The sequence below is a fragment of the Scomber scombrus genome, chromosome 23 (assembly GCF_963691925.1).
Source record: "Scomber scombrus chromosome 23, fScoSco1.1, whole genome shotgun sequence".
NCBI classification, from domain to species: Eukaryota; Metazoa; Chordata; class Actinopteri; order Scombriformes; family Scombridae; genus Scomber; species Scomber scombrus.
In genome coordinates this window covers 2,125,695-2,143,559 of record NC_084992.1, presented here as the reverse complement: position 1 = coordinate 2,143,559, position 17,865 = coordinate 2,125,695, and the positions used below count along the sequence as shown (strand labels likewise).

General features: G+C 38.9%; 1 protein-coding gene across 1 annotated transcript; it reads left to right on the top strand.

Moving 5' to 3' along the window:
* The first annotated feature begins 175 nt into the window (after positions 1-175).
* LOC134006291 (L-amino-acid oxidase-like) lies at positions 176-8,413 on the top strand. The gene is made up of 7 exons (XM_062445376.1): positions 176-272; positions 3,838-4,061; positions 4,657-4,769; positions 5,812-6,013; positions 6,495-6,563; positions 6,686-6,822; positions 7,612-8,413. The coding sequence occupies exons 1-7, from the start codon at positions 176-178 to the stop codon at positions 8,411-8,413; spliced, it is 1,644 nt and encodes a 547-aa protein (XP_062301360.1).
* Positions 8,414-17,865: the final 9,452 nt, after the last annotated feature.

Sequence of the window (17,865 nt, the reverse complement as noted above, 5' to 3'; positions counted from 1 at the left end):
GGTGGGACCCAACTGCGTGAGTTACACATGTGGGACCTATGCTTCGGAAACAATATGGGGTCCATACAATTTGCCCTGTTTATGCCCATGCCCACTTAGCCCACTTTCATCCCTTATGGAGCTCATACAGTCAGTCCATGTGGGCTTCACATGTTGGGCCCATGTTACTGAAAACATGTGGGACCCACAAGATCATGCCCACTCAGCACCCACAAAGGCCGCTTTTACCCCATGTAAGGCCCACATGGACATGCTGGCTATACCAGGCTATTGTGGGCTGATTTATGGAAATAATCACATTTTTACATGATACTCAAGTCAGTACTGAATGCTGGACTAGACAAGAACTGACAGTTTCTCAATTGACTTCCAAAAAAAAAGAAATTACAGTATATCATTATTTATATGTAAACGTTCCTTTGGAAAATGCTGCCTTCATATCCAGCATTCAAGCACCACAAATTCACAATAGGGATTTCATGAGGAATGTTTGTTTTCATTTATAAAACGTATCTCTCTTGTTCTGTTTTATTTTGTGTGTAATGTTTATGTAATAGAACATGTTGAATCTGTCTTACACAAAATATAATGCATCTCAAAATACTTAAAATTTAAAGTTAATAATATTTAAAGGGGATGAATTGCAATGAAGGATCTTATTATTAGGCACTCCTACTCCTAAAAATATAATACATTTTGAAAAATACTCTAAAGGGACACAATTCTCCAAGAGCTGACACATTAAACAGATACAGATCTCATTGATTTTGTGAAGTGGGTAAAACTATTGAATGACCACAAAAAAGCACTGTGGTCAATATGATATTGAAAGTATTTTCCTTACTTCCTAAAAAGGTAACCCAGGCGGACGTGTCTCCATGTGACTGTGGTCACGAGATTAAATAAAATGAAAATGAATGAATTATTGAAATCACTCTTCATTGACTTATAGTAAAAAAAAAACAACATTTTTAAAAACGCATCATGAGATCTGACCAATTATTCTAGATCAGCTGATGTCTGATCACATGTGTTGGTGAATAATGAAACCAGAAGACAAACCCTGATTAAAAAAAAAACAAAACAAAACCAAACAGGAAGTCATAGCTTTTATGGTCAAGGCAGTCAGGAGGAGAAAATATTCCCACTGTAAAGCAAAGGTCTGTATAAAAGAGCCAATGATTTCACTTCAAGTCACTGTGACATCTGAGCTCCTTGGAAGGTAAGACTCTTTTATTTCATCAACACCTATCAAAATCTCACAGCGTAAGAAATTATATGTAATTTATTTCTTACATTTTGTAAATTAAGACTTTATTTCCAAAATGTATAAATCTTGAGCTTTTCAATTCTGGATGCAAAAAGATTTATTGACAATCTTCATCAACCAAGGAGAGAGAAGTCACAATTCAAAGTACCTGTGTAGGCCCAGTGAAATGCCCTAATCACAACATCACTATAGGATAGTTTACTTTAGCGCTGTCTGTCAGGGCCGGCCACGGACAATAATTCAGGCCCTTTTCATGCAGACTTCTAATTTTATATTCTAACTATTTGTTGATATAACGGTTTTTAGGAGTGACCAATACGTTCTCTGTTTGAATGCATGGTTTTCCCTGTATTCAAATGTTATCGCAATGGGTGAACCCTAAAAAAAAATCCACTGGCATGTGAAGGAATAAATGAAACAGAGCTATATGCAGGCCTATTTCAGTCCTCCCTGTATATGTGGAAAATGAATAAAATGAAAAGTAAAGACTATTAATGACAGCAAACTGCAGCAGAGACTAACGTTAACTGCTCCTCTCTCCTCTCTCTCAGTGTGTGTACAGCTGATACACAGACAGGCAGTAATTTAACAAAACAATCTCTATGAAAGAAGACTCCAAATGATGAAAAATACTGCCGTAAAGGATGTGATTGAATTATAGGCCTATAAACGAAAGCTAGAACCTTCTTGACTGACCTGCCCTCCTGGTGAACATGTCACTTATTTTACAATATTTAGCTGCATCGGTGGCAGGGCTTTGTGTTTTCTGTCCCTCTCCCTCTCTGCTCCACCTTTGCTTTTCTTCTGTCCCTCCGTTTCTCGCGACTTGAATACCAGGCCAGATTTAAGACAGCAGAGCTATAATATTTTTGATTGCTGTGCGTCGCTGAGTGGCTTGATGACGTAAGCCAGATAAGTGTCTGTCCCTCACTGTCTGCTTCTCTAAGAAGTATTTCATACTCAAAACTTCACTCAAAACATTACACAGCCTATACAAGATGAGATAAAACAGGGTCCTAAATATGGGAAGGGATATCAACCCTTGCAAAAGATGTTGCTAATTAAAATACACTGATGGTACCTTTAATAAGAAAGAAATGTAAACTTTTGACTGGTACTGTATGTGCAAAATTATTCATTAATTTAAATATATATTAAAATAAAAAGTAAATAAAAATAAGCAACAAGACAAAGAAAAATATACAACTAGTAATGATTTGTAAAACTAAATATTTAAATATAAAATGAAAGCAACACACAAGCAATATATCTTAGTGTAAATTTGCTGTATTTCTTATTATCTGTTGATTTTTTGTCACATAACTATACTATTAAAAAACGTGCAAAATGGAAAAAATGAGAAATTCCATGAAAATTACATTTGTTGTACAAGTTGGACACATTTCCTGACTGTTTCTTTTTCTCTTTCTTTCATTTTTGCCACCAAAGAGATGAAGACCCACTTGTCAACTGAGATGCAGCCAAATGCAGTGATGTCGAAATTATGTGAGTATTTTTGCAGCATTTTTAATTTCCTTTATTGACACAAAATAGTGGCGACAGGATTCTTTATGAGTCTGATGAAAATCATTAATATTCTAAATTCATCAGACTACCCATTTGTGACGTTTTACAGAGTGGTGGAGGCTTAAAGGTTGATGCCCAATTACGTGCTGTGCGTGTAAATGTTGCTGTCTTCAGTTCCTTGATCTTTCTGTCTGTTGTTTTGACACAGTGAGGAAATTATCAGTGGACTTCTGCTTTTTCAGCATTAGAGTTTTCATCACCACATGATGAAATCAGGAAAGTACTTGACTGGACATTTGCAGGAATAAGTACAGTACGAGTCACAGTATGTGTCACAGTATGTGACTCGTACTGCGAAAAGGAAGATTGTGTATTTCCCAAGTTCCTGAACTGTAACTTTTTCAGTTTCTTGACTCATTTAGATGAGTGCACACTGCTGTTTAAATGTAATCACATCATAGAGATTCAGTCAATGTTTATTGACATTTTCACTTTATGCTGAACAGATTATTATGAATCCAACAGTTCAACATGGACTATCTTTTCAAAGGCCTCACAATTACTAATTTTAATTCACCATATGTCAAATATTAAACATTTTTTAAAAGGTAGCATAATGTACATTGCAGCAAAATAAAGTCATTTGGTAGACACAAGATTCTTTGTAATCCAGTTTAGACTTTGTTCTTTGAGTCTGAGTGCGCACTCACACTAGGCCTGCTTGGGTTGATTATTTTTCAGTTGCATTAAAGGTACTGAGTTTATGTTAAGAAAGACTTGCTTTTAATGGGGAAAATCATACATTTGTTGTTGTTTTTTTCCTGAAAATAAACCCTAACCCAATATAAACATCTGTATTGATACCAATATTAAAACCAAGTGAAGTATATATAATGTGTGTAGCACAGAATCATTGAATAATTGTAATTCAGGCTTTATTTCCAGTGTCTCACCTCAATTTAAAATGTATTAGACCTGACTTTGGCTTTGTAAGTCCTGTTGAAATAAGTGGTCTGATTTTCTCTTTGTTTTATTTCCAGATGTTGTCGGTGTGCTGCTGCTCACATCGTACTACAGCTACTCTGCTGCTCTCAGCATGAAGGAACATCTGGCTGATTGTTTGGAGGACAAAGACTATGACAAGCTGCTGCACACTGTGACGCACGGCCTTACACCCATAAACACGTCTCATCATGTGGTTATTGTTGGAGCTGGTATGGCTGGACTGACGGCTGCCAAGTTACTGCATGAGGCAGGACACAAGGTACATGCTGATACTTTAAAGCTGCTTTCATCCTTTGTTGGCCACTAGGGGGGCGAAAGATACTAATAGATGCCACTCAAATGTACATTTGATGCAAATTTTACAGCAGTCTTACCCATATCACTGTTTTACATAAATTCATAAATGCAGTCTTACCAAATGAGACATAACATTTCCTTATAATGTGGCAAAAGTCTAAATTCAATGTTGTTACACTAATTTGAAGGCCACAGCAGTAAAACCTGCATGACATGAAATGCCTGCTTATCCCCAGTGCAATTAATCACTTATAACTATCGTCTCTTACACAAAAGGAAAACCAAAAAAGATTACTTTCATGACAGATCAGTCTGTAGTTTTAACTTCAATGTATGCCAGCTCATGGATGATTTTATGAATATACTGCAAAATGATGTAGATACAGTAAATGTATGGCACTAGTGAGGTTGTGATTGTTCTCAGACAGTTTTGTCTTGCAAGTAATCTTTTTCTGAGCTCAAAATGTTCATCAGACAAATCAGTCATTTGTTTTGCATTAATATCTCATTTGACAGACCCATGGCTAACATATTAAACTTCTATCTGTTTAAACAAGGTAACCATGTTGGAGGCCAGTGGTCGAGTTGGAGGCCGAGTAGAGACCTACAGGAATGAAAAAGAAGGCTGGTATGCTGAAATGGGAGCTATGAGGATCCCAAATCATCACCAGTGAGTTTATGGGATTACTGTACTGTATTATGCAATAACAAACCTTTTTCTCCCATCCAAAATTTTACTCCACCACCATCACTTTGTCTTAAATATGCACATTTTGCAAACAAGAAATATAACTTTTTTTTGTCTTGCTACAAAACAAACATGTATTTAGTTCATAAATGTAATGTAAATGTATACATATACATTACATTACAAACTTTCTCAAAGTACAGCTGAACAGTACACTAAAACATGTTTCTGAGTATTGATCCACATTTTATCAGCACTGCCTAGTTTGACAGTTTGATTTGAGTTTCTAAAGTAAAAAGTTGAATATTTCCATCTGAACTATAGTGGAGTGGAAGTATTAAGTAGCATGAACTGGAAGTACAACTACCTCATAATTGTGCATAAGTATGGCACCAAAATGAATGTTACATTTCATTATTGACAATAACTAATTATCAATAATAATCAATTGAAAATCCAACACTCTTTGATGTATGTTTTGGAAGTGCACAGTGCCACAGCAATAAACTCAGATTAGTAATAGCTAAATATGATTAAAGTCTGTGTAAAGTAAGAATAAATATTTGTTCTGAATTGACATACCACAGAAATGTGTGTTGTTAACCACCCTGCCAAATTTGAATGATTAAAAAAATCGCCAAATATATGAAATTAGGCTTCAAAGTTGTGTAAAAATCAGTCTCTGCTCCCAAACGCTGTGGGAGTGCCCGCCGAGTCCGCTGAAGCCCCGCCCCCTACCAAGTGTCACCTGTCAATCAAAGTCACAACCTCTATGCTACTTCTGAGAGCTTTCTGCTGCTAACTCGGCTCCTAGCTCGGCGGCTAACTTGGCGGCTAGCTCGGCGGCTAACTCAGCTAACTGGCTAACTGTAGACTATAGTAGTAGTAGTGTGCGCTACAGCAGCAGATAGTACAGTAGATGCCATATTTCTGTGTCACAGAAGTAACATTCACTCTCATAGCTCATGCCTTCCAACCTTCAGGGGTTTTCCAGTCACAAGTTTATCACTTTGTTTCTTAACAGCATTGTCCACTGGTTTGTTAACGAGCTGGGGGTCAAGCTGAATCGATTTATCATGGAGGACTTGAACACTTTTTATCTGGTCCATGGGCTGCGCAAGCGAACGTACGCTGTGAAAGCAAACCCTAACATCCTGAATTATCAACTGCCGGAATCTGAGAGGGGGACGACAGCCGACAAGCTGCTAGAGCAAGCTTTGAAGAAGGTGTGTCTGATACCAGTAGATGAAAGATTACATCATAAATGCACATTTAGTCATGCTGGTTTGTTCTTTAGTTTTGACTTTATTTATACGTCCCTCTACATGTCAACTATTATTCCATTAATTTCAGGATGCTTTTAAAATTGAAGGCAAAAGTGTGTGTGCATTTTATTATATTATTATTATTTTATAGATTATTATTATTATTTCAGACAGTTTCCAGTAAACATTAATTTGGGAATTTGGAGAACAAAATCGTCTAAGTTCAAACTCAGAAAAATTTGCCCAAAAAGTGATTTTTTTCTCAGACAGAGTTAAGCTCTAAGTGGGCGGCTATCTGCCTCGACCCATACAACACAACATGTCTTAAATCCTGAATGTGCAATAAAATATCAAAAGTCAGTTTTGGGCCTCAACAGACCTGTGAAATAGGATGTAGGTGATGTGTGAGTGCATGTTTATATATTAGTTATATTTTCGGTAGGTGAAAGCTGAAGTGAAGGCACATGGCTGCGGAGCGGCGTTGAAGAAATATGACCACTATTCCTTGAAGGTAAAGCATTAAATCCTATGACGAAGTCTGTCAGGAGTGTGTGATGCATAAAGTAATTGTGTAAAGACAATGTGTGTGTGCGACATTATGATAAGACAAAATATTAATGTTTTGTTTAACAGGAGTATCTGAAGGAAGAAGGTGGTTTGAGTCCAGGAGCGGTGAGGATGATTGGAGACTTACTTAACGAACAAAGCCTCATGCACCTGGCTCTGACTGAGGCGATCTACCTCCAGAGTGACGTAAACGACAACACGACGTAAGATTACATGATTTAACATATTTCTGCATTTACATTTGTCCCCAAAGATGTTAGAAAAAAGTGTTTTAGTTTGAGATCAGAGCGTACTTGACAAGATCTAGCTCAACAGGGAAACACTAAGAGCAGGTCAATGTTACTTCAGCCCTGAGACCAGGAGAGACTAAACCACCCTCAGCCAATTATGCTGTAACCCCCCTCAGGGCAGGAGAATATGGTTCAACTGGCTACTTGCTAGCCCTAGCATATGCCGCACTAGCTTGCTAGCTTCAGAAAGATATCTTAGCATTAGCATTATCATTTGAGTGAGGGGAAATAACCTTCCACGCATGCACACAGAAACAACTTACTATCCCTTCTCTTATTAATTGAGTGCTTATATTTCACAAGGGAAAAAACTTACCTTAGAGAAATTCAACTCCTGAAATTCAAATTAGCCCACCTCTCTTTGTTTAGCCCCGCCTATATTCTGTTTTGATTGGTTGCCTAAATAAACCAATCACAGTACTTTCTGCCCTCAGAACCTCTTTCAGTACGCAAAACTCCCATCTGCTACTTTTTATTGCATTTATTTACGATGTCTTCCAGGGAACAATCAAAGCAACCGGCTGGGATATCTTGGTCATGAATAGCATGCTGTAATTGGCTCATGCTGAATGAAAATGAATGACTGTAGTTCGAATCTGCTGAATGGTTCCTCTAATAGTGTTAACACTGCAAACTACATACAAACAAGACACACTTTTGTGACCCTTTTAGTAAAAATGAAAATGTGTCTTTGTTTTGAAGGTATGACGAAGTGACGGGTGGATCAGATCTTCTCCCCAAAGCTTTTCTTTCTGTCCTCGATGTCCCCATCCTCTTAAACTCCAAGGTAAAACACATCAGGCAGTCAGATAAAGGTGTAATCGTGTCATACCAGACAGGCAACCAGTTCCCTATGACGGACCTTCATGCTGATATCGTTCTAGTAACAACCACAGCCAAAGCAGCCCTCTTCATAGACTTTGATCCACCTCTCTCCATCAGAAAGATGGAGGCCCTGAGGGCAGTCCACTATGAAAGCTCCACTAAAATCATCCTCACGTTTAGCGATAAGTTCTGGGAGAAGGATGGCATCCATGGAGGCAAGAGCATCACCAATGGGCCTTCTCGTTTCATCTACTACCCCAGCCACAGTTTCCCCACAAATAAGAACATCGGAGTCCTTCTGGCATCCTACACCTGGTCTGACGACTCCCTCCTCTTCCTGGGTGCGAGCGATGAAGAGCTGAAAGAGTTGGCCCTGAGAGATCTGGCAAAAATCCACGGAGAGCAAGTCTGGGTTAAGTGCACGGGAGTCGTAGTGAAGAAGTGGAGCGCTGACCCTTACAGCTTGGGCGCCTTCGCTTTCTTCACACCCTACCAACACTTGGAGTATGCTAAGGAGCTCTTCAGGAATGAGGGCAGGGTGCACTTTGCTGGTGAACACACAGCCTTCCCTCATGCTTGGATCGAGACGTCTATGAAATCTGCGATCAGGGCTGCTAGAAATATTACCAATGTGGCACACAAAGAGTCAGCTAGAGCACGACACCGAGTTGAGCTGTAGGGTCTTAAATCACATATGTGACTCATGATGGACAGTTTAAATAAAAAGCAGCAGAATCAGACATATTGTGTCTATGATTTAATGAATCCATCTACAATCCCAGATTATATTTCATTTTCAAACTTGTGGTCTTCAGCTACAACTAATACTGACTCAAGTGACATCACAAAAGGCCTTCTACTACTACAGGCACACACACATACACACGATCGCTGACGGTGCTTGGTCATTGATGCTCAGATGTCACGTAGCTGAGTTAAGGTGGATCACACACTGTCGCAACAAAACAATTTTAAATCAAAGCTTTGTTTTTAACAAAATGTTCATATTTTGTTCGCCTGTTGCCCATAGCCTTTTGTCTTTATACTGTCTAATGCACTAACTCCTGTTGTCCTTGAGTCAAGGAAGGAAGGAAGGGAGGAAGAAGGAAGGAAAGGAGGAAGGAAGGAAGGAAGGAAGGAAGGGAGGAAGACGGAAGGAAAGGAGGGAGGAAGGGAGAAAGAAGGAAGGAAAGGAGGGAGGAAGGAAGGGAGGAAGGAAGAAGGAAGGAGAGGAAGGAGTAAGGAAGGGAGGAAAGGAAAGAAGGAAGGGAGGAAGGACAGAGGAAAGAAGGAAGGAAGGAAAGAAGGACAGAGGAAAGAAGGAAGGGAGGGGGGAGGAAAGAAAAAGAGAAGGAGGATGGGAGGAAGGAAGGAATGAAGGAGGGAATGAAAGAAGGAGGGAGGGAGGGAGGGAGGGAGGGAGGGAGGGAGGGAGGGAGGGAGGGAGGGAGGGAGGGAGGGAGGGAGGAAGGAAGGAGGGGAGGAAAGAAGGAACAGTCAAAACAGACGGGGTCAAGTTGCCCCGGGAGGACGACACGAAGGTTAATAATTTTCATTTGATTGTTACTGTACTGGTCTATTTTTTACCTGGACATAAGTAGGTCATTTTCAAAGAAGGGGAAATGTCATCACTGGTAGTAATCAGTTAACTTCAGCTAACTGACAGCCGCGTCCCTTATGACCAGGGGTTCCCTGTTTTGACAAATAGAAGCCTGGCTTGCCGGTGTATAAATATGGGTCACAAAATTGACTGATTTTTTGGGGAACAAGTTTTGGTTCTGATTATGAATGTAAAATGTCACATCCTGTGTTAGTTTGTGTTTTATTTTGGAAAGTTGTTCTCCCCCTTTGTATTTTGTTAATTTTACTTCCTGTGTTTCCCCTGCCTTGGTTGATTGCCTCATGTGTTTCACCTGTCTTGTTTCTCTCACCTGTGTCCTGTTAGTCGTTTCCCCATGTCTTTGTCCGAGCTATGTTTGTACTGTGTTTTGTAATGTGTAGTTTTTGCCAGTGTTCATTCGGCCTGTGTTTTTCTGTTTGGCCAATAAAGTGCCTGTTTCCAGAGACTGTCTGCATTCTTGGGTCCATCTGCGCTACTCACCTTGACAATAAAAGACTATATAATAATACACGGTCGCCCATAAAGTTGGAATAATTTTGTTTTCTGACACATTCCTCGTTTTATTTTCTATTTATACACATCAGTAATCACCTTTGACCAGGTATAATGAGATTGAACAATACAATTTAGAGAATATATACACTTTATCTATCAAGAATAAATCACATTTTTACAATTATTTCATGGACAGAGGTAGAAAATATTTTATTCCAACTTTATGGGCGACCGTGTATATAAAATAACAAACTAAAGAACTACCACTAACTTTTCCTAACTATTTTGTACACTCGTGCTCAAGTTGCTCCTCCAAGGCATATAAGCAGACTAAGACTTATTGATACCAGTAAAGACTGGAGCCTTCTACTGCTAAAGCATGTCCTGTATGAGTGCCCCCTCTGATTAAACTGTTCTCAAGTGCTCTATGATTTTTGTCAGCCTAAACAACAACATTAAATGCAGCTTTGACATGTTCAACCCTGATGTTGATGACATTACACCGTTTAACTTGTGTCTGCTTGCCACCTTTTGACACTTTTCTGTCACACATGATCAGCTGAGGGACACGTAGCTTTATGTGTTGCATCTGTCAGGATTTTCACTGACACCATTTTGATCTTGATATTTTATTACAGAATTACATGTGTGTGTATAAAGCAACAGACAGTCCATAATAGTGAACATGTACGACAGATAGTAAATACAGAGAGACAAAGAGCAGGCAAATGATGAAAGTGAAAATTATGAATACAGAGCCCTGCTTGTGTTAGTGTGAAAAACAAATTGTGTCATTTGTGTGAACAAATTTGCGCTCTTCAATTAGTTTTTGCACTCAAATTATTGATCCATGTTCTCATCCGAGGTCATGTCTACTTTCAAATTAGAAAATTGTGCATTAGTTGATTTTCAAGAATCTTTTGTTAAATATTTCAGCAATTCTGGCCAACTTTTCCTGCTATCAGTTGGGTGCATATGCAGAAAAAAGTTGTCAGGCAATGGACTTAATCAATATGAGACAATTACAGATTAATTACAGATTAATGTTGATATGCGAAAGATTTTCCATGTTAAACAACATTACTCATAAACACTTGTAAACATAATGTATAACTAACTAAATATGTATAGTTATATGTATAAATAAAAAAGTTCAAGTGCTAAAATAAAGAGCAAACATAAATATGTGTGCATGCGTTAAATTTAAATGTAATCCCTCCTGTGCAAACTACAATTTCTGAGAAAAATAACAATAAATAATAAATAAATAATGTTTTATCCACTTGCATCAAATCTAACTTCCTCTGCTACAGCTTAACATAACAAGTTGTAATTTATTGTCTGCAGTCTTATTTAAGGAAAATGTACTCTCTCTTATTAACCCTCCTGTTGTCCTCCCGGGTCAAATTGACCTCATCTCTTTTGACTGTTCCTTCTTTCCTTCCTTCCTCCCTCTTTCTTTAATTTTTCCTTCGTTCTTCCCCGTCCTTCCCTTTTTCTTTGCTCCCTCCTCCTTCCATACTTCTTTCCTCACTTCCTGACTTCCTTCCTTCTTCCTTTCCTTCCTCCCTTCCTTTTCTCCTTACTTCCTTCCTCTTTTCTTCCCTCCCTCCCTCCTTCTTTCCTTTCCTTTCCTTTCCTTTCCTTTCCTTTCCTTTCCTTTCCTTCCTTCCTTCCTTCCTTCCTTCCTTCCTTCCTTCTTTCCTCCCTTCTTTCCTTCCTTCCTTCCTCCTGTCCCTCCTTCAACCTTTCCTTGCTCCGTTCCTTCTTTCCTCACTTCCTTCCTCCCTCCATCCATTCTTTCCTTGACTCCAGGACAACAGGAGGGTTAAAGGAAAATTTACTCTAGAAATGCCTCTGCTTGACTATTTGCTGTAACGGCAACACATCAGTTTTCCTGCTCTGTGTAGAAAGAGCAGAGGTAACACCAGACCACTGGGCAGAGTAAACCAGATCCCCGACAACATCAAAACACACCCACTACTGGAGCTGTGCTGTGACATGAGGCCCACATTGAAACAAAGCATCCCTGTGAACCAAAGCCACAGCACAGTCATTATGGCAGTGACGGTGTAGAAAGCCCTCTGCTTTGATTGGTCAACCTGTTCCCTCTTCCCACCCGCCTCCCCCGGCCCCGGTCGAATCAGAACACAGAGGACAGAAAGGCTGCAGAACGTGACCACACTTAAAAAGAAAATAAAAAGGCAAGAAATTAGGATGATGGGTGTGTCAGGGTAATGCAAAGCTGAAATGCCCACCCATGCAAAGCACAGCAGCCAAGCACACCCAATGCTGATGTTTCTGATCCTGACCCCGCTTGCGTTTCTCAGGCGCAGGTAGGTGACGGGGTGAACGACAGCCACGTAGTGCTCCACACAGGTCAGGCAGTGAAAGGACATTTCTCCAGGAAAATGAATAGTAGATACACACAACCCCACTGACGCCATCACTAGGTTATCAGTGAATGAGCCAGTTAGGTAGAGGGAGGCCCGACCAGAAACAGTTGAGCTGAACGACAGCCATGTGGTAGGTGAAGATGTCAGAGTTGCTCGTCGTTGCGAAGGAGCGCCGCTGCTGCCGCCATTTTTGGTGACCAAAGTAGGAGATGAAAATGTGGAAAGGGAGGAGGAGGAGAGTTTTAGTCACTGTATAAGCTGTTAAGTTATGCATTACAGCTGTAGAGAAAAGGCAGTGGTTTGCCAAACCAAGGGAGGAGTTGGAGGAGGAGGAGGAGGAGGAGTTGACTGACATGGCTGTTTAGTGGCCTGAGTTGGAGAGAAGGGACAAAAAAAAGTTGAAATAGTGAAAAAAAGTTTCTCCATGTTCAACCTTCAATAAACCTTCATGAAATTAGGTTTACATATTCATCTTCCTGAAAAGGATTAATGGTTACTTTTTGATGTTACGCCACCATCAGGTCAAAATTTAATTTAGACATTTGCTTGAAAAACAATTGTCATTCTCTTTTTGTGGCTTTGGCTGTGAGGCTCAGTAGGCTAAATGTTGTACAGTATCTAAATATATATAAAAAGGTATCAAATATACTATCAAAAATATAAAATACACATAAAAAAGACAGAATCAGTGAATTTAAGTTACACAGATAGCAGTAATTGCAAAAAAGGCTGAAAAGGCAAAAAAAGGTTGCATATAAAATATAATTGACTAAGTGTGACAGACGGCTCATTCACAAAACATCATATATTTAACGTAGTATCAGAGTGACATTAAATCAACAATAAACAAAGCCAAACTAAATAACCAATAAACTGAAATATGTCACAAGACACATCTGACAAACAATATTTTGTGTATTTTCTGTGGAGACATTCAGAAGACCAAAATATGAGCGATGTTGATTCAAGCAGAAAAATGGACATGAAGGAATTTAAGAATGTGTGCAGTGTGAGAATTAGAAAAATAAGCAAAAATTACAACTAACAACAACAAGATGTTTATTTTATGTGTGATTCCAGTCTAAGGCACAGAGCTTGATCATATTCATGTAAAAGCCTTCATTTCCTTTAAAATGTATTAACTGAAATGTATGAAGAACACCCACCTTGTTAGCTGTGTTTGCTCTTGTGCGTCTCCAAACTCACTGACTGCCGTTCACTCTTGATGCTCGATATATGAATTAATTAATGTGAGTGTGAGTGATGCTCATGCTTCAGAGTGACAGGTGGCAGCAGGACTGTGGGGTTGTTTGCATTAAAAAAAGATCAATGAATCAATCAATTATACTGCAAGTCACAGCAGCAAAGCACATTTTCTTTCCATGTTAAAGCTGATTTTTCTTCTAATGTTTACTTTTGTAATTCTGTTTTAATGTCATGATAATAGCTATAGGTTTGTTTCAGCCCTTGTTTTGTTTTGTTTGTTTGTATTAAGGGTTAATTATTTAAAATGGTAGATTTGCAGGTGTTCTGTTAATATGATGCAGGAGGGATGATTCATACATTTCTTCTTTTTTTAATATATATATTACATTTTATATACATTTTATATATTAAACCTCAAATATTAAATGTCTGAATGATGTCAACAGTGATTATAGGATTATTATTTCCATAAATTTAGTTATCATTCATTTTCTCTGATAAAGGTTGACAGGATTCAAATGACCTGCAAACAAAGGTTGATGTTCATGCAAATTCAAGAGTGCCGTGCAGACTGTGTGTACTTATGTGTGATACTCTATTTTTATAACATCTCCGACAGCAGTGAGATGGAAATTTTCTCTCATCTGCTTCATAATGACTATGAAAACAAATGAGTTTAGTATGTGTGACCCCAGCCAGCTGGTACTGAACCATATAAACTATTTGTTTAATGAGTCACTGAACTAGTAACAGTATCTGCACGCACATGTTCACGAATATAAATACATTATAAGGACATGGAAACCTAATGTGAATAGATATGTGTGAGTTTGAAGTTCAGACATTGTTCAAATGTTCCGATATTCATTGAGACCTTTTGAGATATTGTCAATACCTTTTTCAAACCTTTATTTTATATATGGGCCTCCTCCAATTACAATTTACAATTATATTTAACAAACACTTTTATCCAAAGTGACATACATACATGTGACAGTTGATACAACACATGCACAACTTTCGTTATGACCCATACTTTATTTTTCATCATAGACATTTAAAACTTTATTTTCATTTGGAATCATCAGAATAAACTTCTGTCTGGTCCAACTGGCTTGATAAAGAGTATCATCTCAATACCAGTAGTCTAACTGTCGTCCCTGCTTATCTAGCTCCACTAGTCTTACAAACTTCACCTGTCCTAGCACACCTTTAATCATATCCTCAATCAAGCAAAAACCTTTACATCTACATTGTATCTGCTAAAACTACACTTTTTGGCCTGGCTGGTTTGACAGAAAACTTCATCTGATTGCTATGGCCCGATCACTTTTTTGTGTTGCTCTTGTTTAATTTTTACACTCTAAAGTGATCCACTCATCATCCAGATTCAGTGTTGTGTTTACAGCCTGGTAGTTTTCCTGCCCTATGTAGAAAAAGCAGAGGTAACACCACACTGCTGGGCAGACTGAACAAGGCTGTGGATATAACAATCACATGCCAGACATTGTAGCCCACTGTTTGTGTAGAGAATATCACATTGCAAACAAGAGTCCCTCCTAACCTCAAAGACAGCACTCCCATGATGATTAAGATGATGTAGAAAGCCCTTTGCTTTGATTTGTCAACCTGCATCCTGTCAACACCCACATCCCCTGGCCTCGGGCGGATCAGAACACAGAGAACAGACAGGCTGCAGAAAATCATAATGATTAAAAAAGCAACTATATAGCAGATACTTGGTATGTAGATGTACTGTCTCTCGATGAATATATAACCCAACCCTCCAAAGCAGAGCACCCAAACAGCCGCAGTGGCAATGTTTCTGATTGTGACCCCGTGTGTCTGTCTCAGCCTCAAATAGGTGATGGCATGAACAACAGCCAGGTAGCGATCCACACAGGTTAGAACCGGGAAGATCATCTGTCCACTCCAGACAAAAGACTTAAATATAACCCCTATCATCATTGGTTGGTTGACTAAGTGGCCATAGCAGTTGCAAACATCTCCTAAGACCCCAATCAGCTCCACGACAGCCATGTTGTAGGTGAAGAAGTCAGAGTGACTGATGATGGCCGTTGTGGAAACAGAACGCTGTTGTCTCCATCGCTGTTGCCCCAGATAGAGGACAAAGACAGAGAGAGGGAGGATGAGGAGGATGTTGGCCAAACTAACGGTAAGGAACAAGTAGCCAGTAATGTTGTCATCCAGCAAATAGGTGTTGGAGGAGGTGATATGATGAGGGAGGGAGCCATTTGCAGGGGACGACATATTAATATGGTGCAGCCTTAAAAACAATGCGAGGGACAGAGATGGAGGGAAAATAAGATCTAAAAAGAGAAAAAAGAAAGATAAATTAGACACATAATGAAATCAGCTGAGATTTAAAAGATAAATCACACCACCTTTACTGGTGAAGGGGTTCACATTTTTTCAAGTGGTGGAAAGTGGAAAGAGCACTAGAACATTTTACTGAATAAAAGTGGTGTTGTGTCTAAAACAGTAGAATGGTGGCATATATCTAACTAAAGGTAGACGTCACTAATGGAGGATTCACCATCCACCATGATTGTTTTAAGTGGTGTAGTGCATTGAATCAGTAATTAATTGATAATAGCTTGATAATCATTAAGGTCCTTGTATTACAGTAACAAGAGTAACTGTAATTTCAAAATCATCCATAACTGTATTCAATAAATGGGTTTGGTGTGGCTAACAAGATCTTACCTTTTTACTCAGCTTATAATTGTGACTATTGATACTTTATGTTAAGTGTTGTACCCAATTAAAAATATGTGGTCAAATGAAAATAATCATAAAGACAACAGTTACAATCCAGACACCAAAAACTGTAGTGGTCCAGAGCATGATGTCAAGAAATAATAAAAGTAAAACAAAAGTATGAAAAGAAATTAAATGAATTTAAATGTTGACATAATTGCAACATCGTTAGGGTTTCAGTTGATGAAAACACTTCATAACTTTTTTCCTCCACATACACGGTCGCCCATAAAGTTGGAATAATTTTGTTTTCAGACACATTCCTCTTTTTATTTTCTATTTATACACATCAGTTATCACCTTTGACCAGGTGCAATGAGATTGATCAATACAATTTAGAGAATATATACAATTTATCTATCAAGAATAAACCACATTTTCACAATCATTCCATTGAAAGAGGTAAAAGATATTTTATTCCAACGTTATGGGCGACTATTGTAGTATTAGATCATTGTCTAACAGACTGTTTTTAGGTTTAACAAACAAACTGAATAAAACATTTATAACTAAAAACATATTAAAGTGATTTCTAAACATCCACCTATGTACCACTACCTACCTGGTATTGTTTATTCCTGAAATTTCGCCAACTGTGTCTCAAAACTCACTGCTTGCTGTTGTCACGGTAGCAGAGCAGATGGACCCAAATGCAGAGACTGAAGAAAAGTCTTTATTCTGGGATGTACAGACAAAACCCAAACTGTCTGAGCTGAGCAAAAACAAGACACAACTGAACTGAACAGAACCAACAGGACAGACTAGGCTAAACTGAACAAAGACTGAACTGACAACTGGACTTGAATAAAAATGTAATTAATCACACAACAAGGTAAAGGTGACACAACACAAGGGGCATGCTAGGAGCTGATAGGCTGGGGAAGACGTTGGCCCAATCCCAAACCACTCCCTAGCCACTACCAATTCACTATCATGTATCACTCCAAATCAAATAACTCTTGTAGCTTCAATAGAAGGGGGAGGGTGTAAATGGACGGCCAATTTTCCATGTGCATACAGGCATTTGTGAGTTTGTTATAAGTCAAGCGACCTCAGGTACAAAATGATATTCTCCTTATTTTTGTATTTATCTTTTTTCCACCACACATTCTGATATTTTGTCTGAGACTGTGAAGTTTGCATGACGAAAACAAAGGTGTACTTGGCAAACTCAAAAGATGGATAATGTGGGTGTTATTTCCTCCATTCTCTTGTTGCACATGCACTTCCTGTTAGCCTGTACTGATGCAGACTATTTGCGGGTTTCACAGTTCACTTTAAACTCCACACTAATTTGACTGGGATGACCCTCAATATGACAAACATCCACATGAATGCGTAAACGACGGGGGAGCTGATAAGGCATGGGGGTTAGGGGCCGATTTGGGATTGGGCCACTAGGAGCAGGCATGGATGGACTGGGACTAAAAAATTGCCCCTGGACTTTCACCCTAATAGGCCCACCACCCGGCCGCATACAAACAGTCACTAATGGCGCTTTTCCACTACACAGTTCCAGCACGACTCGACTCGATTCGGCTCAATTCGGGTTTTTTTTGCGTCTCCATCAGGGATAGTACCTGGGAATTCTTTAATATCTGCTCTGACGAGGTTCCAAGCAAGCCGAGCCGA

What these genes read in the sequence shown, in the direction of transcription:
- LOC134006291 (XM_062445376.1), top strand. Translation starts at nt 176, where the DNA reads ATGTGGGACCCACAAGATCATGCCCACTCAGCACCCACAAAGGCCGCT. An exon ending in ATGACCACTATTCCTTGAAG is followed by an intron (nt 6,564 to 6,685) that starts GTAAAGCATTAA and finishes TTTGTTTAACAG; the next exon opens with GAGTATCTGAAGGAAGAAGG. An exon ending in GACGTAAACGACAACACGAC is followed by an intron (nt 6,823 to 7,611) that starts GTAAGATTACAT and finishes TTTGTTTTGAAG; the next exon opens with GTATGACGAAGTGACGGGTG.